Source organism: Bubalus kerabau, unplaced genomic scaffold (assembly GCF_029407905.1).
Source record: "Bubalus kerabau isolate K-KA32 ecotype Philippines breed swamp buffalo unplaced genomic scaffold, PCC_UOA_SB_1v2 scaffold_78, whole genome shotgun sequence".
Lineage (NCBI taxonomy): Eukaryota > Metazoa > Chordata > Mammalia > Artiodactyla > Bovidae > Bubalus > Bubalus kerabau.
The window spans coordinates 77,577-88,293 of record NW_026577932.1 but is presented as its reverse complement, the minus strand read 5'-3'; the positions used below and the strand labels follow the sequence as shown (position 1 = coordinate 88,293).

Below are 10,717 nucleotides of genomic sequence, written 5' to 3'. Positions count from 1 at the left end.
GACCCCAGTCCAGCAGTTATGGGCTTCTAAGTCTCCTCAGGACTCCCTCTGTCATCCACAGACACGTCCCTCCCAGTGCCTTTCCCCAGAGGGGCTGAATTGGAGGGGAACCATAGAAACCAAATCTAGTTCACATTAGGCTGGCCTGTCATAGCTGGTCAGGATCCATCCCTCTCACCAACACCCTCACTCCGACTTTCCCCACACCTTCCTGCCCTGGACACTCCACCCAAGGAAGACAGACCAGGCTCTGGACAGTGGTCTGGGCCATCTCAGCATCTTCTTCTCCCACAGGCACCTTGGCATTGAGGCAGTCCCATGGCCATGAGCCCAAACAGGTCTCCAGAGAACAGCACTGAGGGAGATGCTGGGAGAACAGAGTGGAAGCCCATGGTGAGAGGCGGAGGTGGCAAAGCTGGGCTCTAAGCCAGCTCTATAGGAAGGACATGGCGCTGGTCCCTGAAGGACCACAAACTGCTTGCCTGGGCAGCTGAGTGAACTTCTCTGTGAATGTACACAGGATGGGAATGCCTGGTCCTCTCTGAGATGGTGGGGAGGAGTGGGACAAAACAGGACACTAGCATCACCAACTGCTCTGTGTCCAGGGAGAGTTAGGAAAATGCTCAGTGTTTGTTCAGTTAAGCAGGACACAGGCAGGAAGGAAAGTCTTCATCCCTGTCTCACAGAGACCATCCAGTAGCTTCAGGCTACTCCCTGCACAAAAGGTGGAGGAGAAGTCAGCTTTAAGGTCTGACATATATTAGTAAGTCACTGATGGAATCTACTATTTTCCTTAAGCCAAAGATGCTTTCAAAGACATTTCCATATACTTCACCAAGGAAGAATGGGCAGAGATGGGAGAATGGGAAAAAATCCGATATAGGAATGTGAAAAGGAATTACGAAGCGCTGATTGCTATAGGTAACACGAAGTGCTGGGTGCCTGTGAGCCTGGGAAACATGAAACAGGTCTTCACCCTTAGTGTTTACTTGGCCCTCTCTTAGGTGGCTTCTTCTGCTCACAGTCCCTTTTGTGCGGAGACTAACCTGGAGGGAATTTTTATTGTTTTGTACCAAAGTGGGGTTGACCCTGTCAGTGCAGAGCTCACATCTTGCCTTGTTCTACATTCTTCCAGCCCATCTTACTGATTTCCCTGACTTTGTGACACTTTCCATCGCTTCTGTGCTTTGTGCCTCCTTCTTAGAACATATATTTTGCTTCTTTCCAGGTTTTCAGAGCCACTCAACCAGGTTTCATGCATCACCGCAGGCAGGTCCTCAAACACCAGGTAGATGACACTGAGGATTCTGATGAAGAATGGACACCAAGGCAACAAGGTGAGGGGCCAGAAGGATTTATATGTGTCTTCAAGAAACCAGCCTGGGCTTAGGTCTCAACTGCATCTCAGCCATTAGCAAATAAAACATAATTTTCAGCATTCTAAAGTGGTTGTGGCTGAGTATTGACATGAGCCTGAATGAAGGTGAAGGTATAGGTTTTCCAGTGTTTTATGTTTAAAATTTATCATTCTTTGTAAAAAGAATTATTTTTGCTAAACATCCTTAATGAAAGGCAATTAAACATACCCTAGACTATAAATTCACTTAGCTCTTGACTATAGGTTTAAAAAACAAAACACAAATAGGATTGTTTTCTTATTTTCCTTTTTGGAATGGTTGTTGTTCATGCATGGAAAGATATTTGAATGTTGATTTTGTACCATGCAACTTTCTGTGCAGGTTTTGTGTGTGTGTGTGTGTGTGTGTGTGTAATTTAAAAAATTTTCTGCACATAAAATCATGTCCTCTGTGAACAGACATAATTTTACTTCTTTCTTTCCAACTGGAAGCCTTTTGTTTCCTTTTCTAACCTAATGCCCTGGCTAGGACTTCTAATATTATATTTAATAGAAGTATTAAGAATGGGCATCCTTGCCTTTTTCTCTTGATCTTGGAAGTTTTCAGTTTTTCATTGATGACTATGATGTTAGAGATAGACTTTTCATATATGACCTTTATTATATTGCAGTCACTTCCTTCTATTTTTACTTTAAGTATTTTTGTCATGAAAGTCTAGTAAATTTATTAGATACTTTACGGGCATCAGATGAAGCATAGATGAAGTTTCATATTTTTTAAATTTTAATAAAATTATATTATGCTCCCAGTGGAAGCATAGGAGTTGATGATACAGAAATCACTTTCCATTCCTCCTTTGGTAATCCTTGTCCTTGTCACTCTCTGGCTCAGAATTTTGTGTCCTTAATTAGAATGCCCAGAGTTTGGAAACATTTACCAACCAAAACACTGATTCTCATCATTTTTTAGGTAAACCTTCTGGGATGGCCTTCAGAGGGGAGCCCAGTAAACACCAGAAGGTGAGTGTCTCCCAAATCCTGTTGACAAAAGAATCCTCCTCACGGATCCAGTCACAGGTGAGAATAGGAGGAAACACAGAGATCCTGGAGACTGCTGCCTTCCTGTTCTGAATCTTTAGCACAATGTCTGATATCATTACCGTCTTTATAGTTAGTAAGAACAGCAAATATAGTAGGCTGTTCTATTGTTACATTATTTTCACAATATTTCAGACTTTAAGCATTTTATGTGAATAAATTTACTTAAACCTTAAAACAATCCTACAGTACCTATAAGTAGGTATATAGCTATCACCATTATAGATCAAGAAACTGAGGTAAAAAAATGTTTGATTATATTCGTGGGATCACAGTATCACTGGTGGTACAATCTAATGCAAAGCACCTTCTCTAAACCCCTTACAAAGTCGTTAGAACTTCCATAGTTCTATAAAGTTTCTTCATGTATCTTTATATCATTCATCTGAGAGATGTTTTCAACCTCAGTTCTTTTGTGCTGTGCTAGTGAGGGATATCTGACTAAGGGAAGCTTAAGGACATGTTGGGCAGTTTGTAGAGTGGACGGTCCAAGATGAAGAAGCTGAAGGACATGTTGGACAGTTTGTAGAGTGGACGGTCCAGGATGAAGAAGGTGACATGATCCCTACCTCAGAGACTCCTACTCCAATAAGAGGAAGTAACTTGCAGCTCTGACAAGCTTCAGGTTTATGACTCAAAAACAACAAATAAGAAAATAACTGAAGGGCTTCACATAGGTTACCAGCTTTTGAGTAGAAACTCATCATCTGGACATGATTTCAAATGCTCATTCTTGTAGGAGGAAGTAACAAGTCCTTCCTCTGAGCTCTGATTAGACAACTCTCCTGTTTGGAATCATTTGTTTAGCCTGCCCCTGTTTTGTGAGCTTTGAGAGCGTAGCCCATACCCGTTAATTCTCAGATGTCCAGGCCCAGCTCAAAGCCCCTAAGGGCCCTCTGAATGTTTTGTGAATGAGTGACTCCACATTTAAACATTCATCTAGGAATAAGAAGGTCAAGGAATACTGAGGATGGTATTTGTGAGCTAGACTTCAAATATAGAAGCAGTCAAGGGGATATATTGATGGCAGGGATGTACACTCACATTCATACTGTATTAAAGAGCTCACACAATGATTTGTTGAATGTTATTAAACTTCATGTCCACTATAACATTAAGAATCAGCATGTATACCAATTTATAGATCAGGAAACTTAGGAGAGCCCACTAGTCGTACAGCCTTCTTCAAGGAGAATTGATGAGGCCAGCTATTTTAATTCCAAACATTGTCTCTAGGACATGGCAACCTGAAACTTTCAGCTCATTTTCTTTATTGTCTGAATGTGTTTCTGCAGATCATCTTTTCTCTTCTCAATCTCACTACTTTGTCACCTTATTTTCCAGATGCCTTTTGTCCCCTCTGTAATTTTCCATACTTCCTCATCCATCAAAGGTCCACTAATTAGTAGAAAACCTCACGGATTTCTCTATGAGCCCTTACCCTCTTCTTTCCCTGACCTCAAGCTATTCTCCCTGCGTTGCTCTCACTTTTATGCAGAAAGTTGAAGAGAAAGAATCTTAAGATATGAATTCTAGTTTTGATTCACTACACACTTATGTCCTTTTTTTACACTCCAGTGTTCAGAGCCCCCCTCCACCAGGTATTTCCAAGAATTGTTAAAGTATTAACTAAAGTCATGCATGTAAAAACACTTCATACAGTCCTAAAGAACTAAAGAAATACATGTTGTCTTTTACTCACATGGAAGAGGTTGTCCAGGGGACCATTAAATAAGGTATCTAGTTTGAAGAAATTGCCGGGAGCAGCAAAATTTCTGAAGAAAAGTGGCTCCAAACAGGCTCAGAAACCAGTGCCCCCTTCCAGAGAAGCGAGGACCCCTGGAAAGCACCCCAGACACAAAGTCGGTAAGATAAAGTTTGTGGAGTTCCTCTAATTAGTTCCTCTAATCCCTGTAGAAAAGCTAATAAGTATGGCCTAGGTGTGGGGTGTGGACTTTGGGTAGGCGTGGGTTTAAGCTGGACTGATCTGAGGCATAAAGTTAGCACTGGGGCCTTGGGAAAATCTTATACATTTTCTGAGGTCCTGATTGCTCATCTGTAAAGTGAAGCTGAGCATACGGTGTTTGGAAGCATTACATGAAATGCACAAGTGCTGACACCTACAAGTAGTTCAATAAATCCAGCTGTGATGATAGGGACCACACTTTGTTAGTATTTATACACAGACCTCTGCTCAATGCTTTACGTGTCATGCCCTTCACATATATTTTCTAAGTAGATGTGTCAGTGAACTATTTCCTAAGTAAGAAGGTTGGGAAGTTAAACCTACTAACAGGAAGTGCGGGAAGCTAACACTGAACTGGGCATCTGTGGTCAGTGTGGAGCCTCAGTCTTCTGAACCAGTAGTTAAAGGGAGAAGAAACAAAGTATAGAGAAGGGACTTCCTGGTGGTTAAGTGGTTATGACTCCACACTTCCACTGCAGGAGGTGTGGGTTCCATTCCTGGTCAGGGAACTAAGATCTCACAAACCATGCAGCATGGCCAATAAATAATGTATCATTAAAACATAAAAGTACAAAAGTAAAAGTTTGAAAAATAAATGTGAAAAAGTTTTAACAAACTGTATAGATGGACAAGTAGGAGATCTCACCCTTTCTGATAAAACAGGGACTAATTCTCCAGGCCCCACCAGCCTTGCTTAGCTTCTGTTCTCCATGTTAGAACTCAGAAGAAAGGAGACCAAAGTGAAGAGGTACAGCGTACGAGAAAGAAAGGGCCATGTGTACCAAGAGGTCAGCGAGCCCCAGGATGACGACTACCTGTGTGAGTGACCCTGCTGGCCCCCTCATGGAGAAGGGGTTATGAGACCTTGGTACAATAACCTCACCTCACCATTTGGTCCCCCAATCATCCCCTTCCTCTAGGACTTGGGGTACAGGATCAAGGCCAAAGGCCGTGAGTGCCCCAGCTCTTTCTGAAGGTCTTTACGACCAGCAACATCACTATACCTCCCCTCATCCCTGTTGCTCTCACCTCCAGATTGTGAGGAATGTCAGAACTTCTTCATCGACAGCTGTGCTGCCCATGGGCCCCCAACCTTTGTAAAGGACTCTGCAGTGGAAAAGGGGCATGCCAACCGCTCAGCCCTCACTCTGCCTCCTGGGTTAAGTATCAGGCCATCGGGCATCCCTAAGGCTGGGCTTGGAGTGTGGAACGAGGGATCCGATCTGCCACTGGGCCTGCATTTTGGCCCCTACGAGGGTCAGATCATATACAATGAAGAGGACTCCCACAGTGGATACTGCTGGATGGTGAGAAATAGCCCTCTTTCCCTGTCCTCTGGCTCTAATCGTTTGTGTGTTGTGGGGGTGTACTTCATGTCTACATGCAAGGACACGGATGGTGATGACATGGTCGGCAATGACACAGTCAGCCCTGTGTACTGTGTGCACTGGGCATGAACACAGGATTTCTATCCAAAGGTCAGAGGAAGGTGGGAGGCAGTGGTACAGGCACACAAGACTTCTATCTAAAGATCAGAGGAGAGCTGGGAGACAGTGGTACAGGCATACAGAAATGACCCTTCACTTGTGGAGCCCTTGCCTTCAATGTGCCAATAGACTCAGACTTGAAACGATTACTAAGGAGCTTACTGTGTGGTCCGACTGGCAGTTGAATCCATGCAGGCTGAAGAGCACCAATGCCAGCAGGGGGAAAGTTCTTCTATTACTTACTACCAAAAGAATAAAATAAAGTAAAAGAGAGAAGAAAGCTTGTATCTCTTTTCTGACACTCAGGTCACCAAAGGGAGAAACAGCTACGAGTATGTGGATGGAAAAGACACGTCTTTGGCCAACTGGATGAGGTGGGTGCAGTGAGCCTGCAGTTTGTAGATGTCGCTCCTCCCTCAAACCCACACCCCTTTCCTTCTCAGCCCATCTCCCTCGGTAGCTTTCACATCTTCTTGCCTCTTTTCCCTCCATATCATGCTCTTTCATTTCAAAAGACATTAGAAAGAAAGAAAGAAAAATATAGCATGTGCCCTCAAAATATGTCTATATGCTCAACAAAACTGAGGCACTTGAACACAACTTGAGGAGTCTAGATTCACCAGGGACACTTTACCTCACTTAATTGACACTTACCAAACACTCTATGTCCCAGTTTAGACAGTGAACTTCATTACTGAAGCAGATCACACAACCCATGTCCTTTTGGAGAACATACTGAAGACAGACATTAACCAATTGATTTTAGGAATAGTAACCTTACTTTTTCTATTTTTGAATAATTGCACAGCACCAGGATAACCTAACATGGGAGACCTTGAGTCCGTGTGGGCAACAACCTCCCCAGGCTCGGTTCCAGTGAGAAGTGGGCCCTGAGGCCTGAGAAGGAATGGGGAGCAGGATGGCCGTGAGCATGGCCATTCTCTGAGGGCCTCTACTTTCATCAGGGCAGGCAGAAAGTGAATAAACTATTACTGTTCTCTGTCTCAAGCTATGTCAGAGCACTCTCCATGTTTCCATGGGAGAGGGTGGGCAAGTGAATAGGACCCTGGATACATGTCGGGAGATTGGAGAAAAGCCTCTGGAGAGAAGGAAGGCTGGGGTGAGTGCTGAGGGGTGCATGCTAGCCTAGGAGTACCAAGTCCTGCGGAATGAAAGAGAACTTAATTTAGAGTTTAGAAGAGCTGGAGGTCACCAGTCTTATGGACAGTCCAGGTGGAGACAAGTCTGGAACTGGGCTCTGGACAATGGCTAATTAGGTAAGGAGAGAAAAGCATTCCAGCCAGGAAGAGGACTGGAAACAGGATCTGGAAATAGGAATTCACACAGCCAGGTCTAAGGTGTGTACAGAAGGTCCCCATGAGGGGCGGTGGGAACCATGGCGGCCTCAGAGCCTGAAGGCAAGGAGCTGGGCGTGGTCCAATAGTGGAAGGGTCTCCTCACCTGTGGTTTCTTTCCCTTTCCTGGCCTTGATCCCAGGTATGTGAACTGTGCCCGGGATGATGAGGAGCAGAACCTGGTGGCCTTGCAGTATCACGGGCAGATCTTCTACCGAACCCGCCAGGTGGTCAGGCCGGGCTGTGAGCTGCTGGTCTGGTATGGGGACGAGTATGGCAAGGAACTCGGCATCAAGATGGACAACAGGGGGAAGAGCAAGCTCTCGGCCCGGAGAGGTGAGCGTCACCCCTCTTCCAGCGCTCCACCCCATCCTGGGGAGCTTCCTTGGTCCGATTCTGAAGCAGACTCCAATCCAGTCTAAAGTCAGTCAAGTTGCAATTAAAATGCCTCAGAATTTGATTCATTTCATAAGACTGTTAGGAAAAATATTTATATTAAAAATATTAGTTCTAATTTTCAATATTTCATGCAAAAAATATGTAACATCACCTTCTGCTGAAAGGCTTAGAAGCAAAAAGCAAGTTTTTTAGCACCTACCAGCTCTCTCACCTTTACCAGTTTCTTCCTCATTTCCTCCACATTTCTAAGTGACATGCATACAGTGATTTGCATTCAGTTACTGTTTCAGTTTGTTGTCATGTGAATTCATACTTTGTGCCAGACAGGGCTACACACACTGAAACAGACAGAACCACTGCCTTGGGGCAGCATGGGCTTCATACCAGACAGGGGCTGGTGCTCTGAGGAAAACCAGTGCATGAAAAGTGCCTCGGATCAGCATGAACAGAGTGGGGTGTGGCGGAGGATGGTGGGGCAGGGTCTCTGCAGAGATAACACCTATGGATTCCAGGATTCCAGGCAAGGGAGCAGCCAGTGCTGCAGCCTCAGGGCCTGGAAGAGAGGCCATGTCAGTGGTTGCAGGAGGAAGCACAGAGGGAGAGGAAGGAGGCTGGATGGAACACAGAAGCCTCAGCGTCAATGTCCATGTGCAGGCCTTAGGGTCTTCCTGGGTGACACAGAACAACCATGTGGCTATTAGCTCCAAGCGGCATGTTCTCTGTTCTAAGATGATGTTCCACTTCATTTTTGGGAAGAGACAGCAGTGGGGAGTCCCCTCAGAGGTCAGTTCATTGCCAGACATGAGGGGAAAGTGGCCTGGGTAAAGATGCTTGGGAGTGAGGGTGTGAAGAGTCTGGCTGGAGATGTATTTTTAAGCAAGACTTCCTAGTGCATGTTAAATGGACTAAGACTGTGTGAAATTAGAGGTATGAATATTGGTGAGGCTTGAGAAAGGACATGTCTTTATTGTATGATGTATAGAAAACAGAGAGGAGCAATTTATGAACCAACCGGGGCAGCAGGAGCCAGAGACCTGTAGTCAGTAGGACCTGGGCCTCTTGGTCTCGTCCAGTCTCAAACCCACTTCCTGTAGAGTGGTTTCCTTGAAAGGCTGCTCTTTGAACAAGAAGCCTCAAATTCAGCTTTACTCACACCTGCTCTAACCACCCCCTGTGCTGCCTCACATATGCAGAGAGCTCTAGGCCAGGTGCCCCTAACTTAATAGACCCTTTCCCCTCACACAGAGCCATTCAGGAAGATTCCACCTAAGTCATCAAGAGTCTTATCTCTCAGTAGGGTAAAATACCTGTGGCCACTGTGACACGACTTTTCAGATACTTACATGCAGGGAAAGGTCCCTGCAGATCCACCTGTATCAGGAGAGACGCTGCCTCTGATGCTACTGAAAGGTCCCTAGGCTGGGTGGTATGTAGAAAAGGCCCTTGATGCAAGCTTCCTGGATTTCTGTAGATGTAGAGAATAAGAATGGAATGGAAAAGTGGACTGTAAAGACACACTTGATGGGAGACAAATCGTGCACCGTCAACACTAAGATGATTACTGGGGCAGGCTTTACCATGGCAAACCAGCTACCTGACTAAAACTTCCTCTTTCAGCAGAACCAAAGCCCAAGATCCACCCATGTGCCTCCTGCTCTCTGTCCTTCTCCAGTCAGAAATTCCTCAGCCAACATGTCCAACGCAATCACCCCTCTCAGATCATCCTGAGGCCATCTATAGGAGACCACCTCCAACCAGAGGATCCCTGCCCAGGCAGTCAAAATCAGCAGCAGCAATATTCTGATCCACACAGACCGAGTGGCAAACCAGAGGGTCGAGAGCCCAAGGAAAGGCCCCATCCTTTGCTGAAAGGCCCCAAACTTTGCATAAGGCTGAAGAGGATTTCAACGGCCTCTTCCTACACACCCAAAGGACAAATGGGGGCTTCTGAGGTGCATGAGAGAATGGCCGAAGAGCCCAGCACAAGCCAGAAGCTGAATCCAGAGGACACAGGCAAATTATTCATGGAGGCAGGGGTCTCAGGGATTATAAGACTCAAGTATGGAGAGCATGAGCAAGGCTCCAAGGATAGGTCAAGTCTAATCACACCTGAGAAGATACACACAGGGGAGAAGCCCTATGTTTGCAAGGAGTGTGGGAAAAGCTTCATTTGGAGGTCAGATCTCACCAAACATAAGAGGACACACACAGGGGAGAAGCCTTATGTTTGTGGGGAGTGTGGGCGAGGCTTCAGTGAGAAGTCAAATCTCACCAAACATAAGAGGACACACACAGGGGAGAAGCCCTATGTTTGTGGGGAGTGTGGGCGAAGCTTCAGTTTGAAGAAAAATCTCATTACACACCAGAGGACACACACAGGGGAGAAGCCCTATGTTTGTGGGGAGTGTGGGCGAAGCTTCAGTTTGAAGAAAAATCTCATTACACACCAGAGGACACACACAGGGGAGAAGCCCTATGTTTGCAGGGAGTGTGGGCGAAGCTTCAGTGAGAAGTCACGTCTCACCAGACATAAGAGGACACACACAGGGGAAAAGCCCTATGTTTGTGGTGATTGTGGGCAAAGCTTCAGTTTGAAGTCAGTTCTCATCACACACCAGAGGACACACACAGGGGAGAAGCCTTATGTTTGCAGGGAGTGTGGGCGAAGCTTCAGTGTGATGTCCAGTCTCATCAGACACCAAAGGACACACACAGGGGAGAAGCCCTATGTTTGCAGGGAGTGTGGGCGAAGCTTCAGTGTGATGTCCAATCTCGTCAGACACCAAAGGACACACACAGGGGAGAAGCCCTATGTTTGCGTGGAGTGTGAGTGAGTCATGACCAATAAACCACATCCTAGCCACAGGAGGATTACTGCAGCTACCCCATGCCTCAGCTCTAAGGGGGCCTCAGAGCAGGTTTATGATCTGTTACTGTCACCAAGAGTATGAGGAGAGACTTCCCAGATGGCCCATTGGCTACTACTCCAATGCATAGAGCCATATTCAATACCTGATTTGGGAACTACCTCCCACATGCAGCAACTAAGACACAG

At 45.7% G+C, this 10,717-nt stretch overlaps 1 protein-coding gene across 1 annotated transcript; it reads left to right on the top strand.

Moving 5' to 3' along the window:
• The first annotated feature begins 255 nt into the window (after positions 1–255).
• On the top strand, positions 256–10,496 carry LOC129641146 (histone-lysine N-methyltransferase PRDM9-like). Its single transcript, XM_055565928.1, has 10 exons — positions 256–400; positions 805–931; positions 1,237–1,337; positions 2,328–2,377; positions 4,165–4,321; positions 5,139–5,240; positions 5,457–5,728; positions 6,215–6,282; positions 7,406–7,599; positions 9,283–10,496. The coding sequence occupies exons 1-10, from the start codon at positions 319–321 to the stop codon at positions 10,494–10,496; spliced, it is 2,367 nt and encodes a 788-aa protein (XP_055421903.1). The 5' UTR covers positions 256–318.
• The last annotated feature ends 221 nt before the right edge of the window (positions 10,497–10,717 follow it).

Excerpts from the sequence above, each read along its gene's own strand:
- LOC129641146 (XM_055565928.1), top strand. The coding sequence starts at position 319 with ATGGCCATGAGCCCAAACAGGTCTCCAGAGAACAGCACTGAGGGAGAT. Across the intron at positions 4,322-5,138 it reads GCACCCCAGACACAAAGTCG|AACTCAGAAGAAAGGAGACC; the intron begins GTAAGATAAAGT and ends TCTCCATGTTAG. Across the intron at positions 5,241-5,456 it reads CCAGGATGACGACTACCTGT|ATTGTGAGGAATGTCAGAAC; the intron begins GTGAGTGACCCT and ends TCTCACCTCCAG.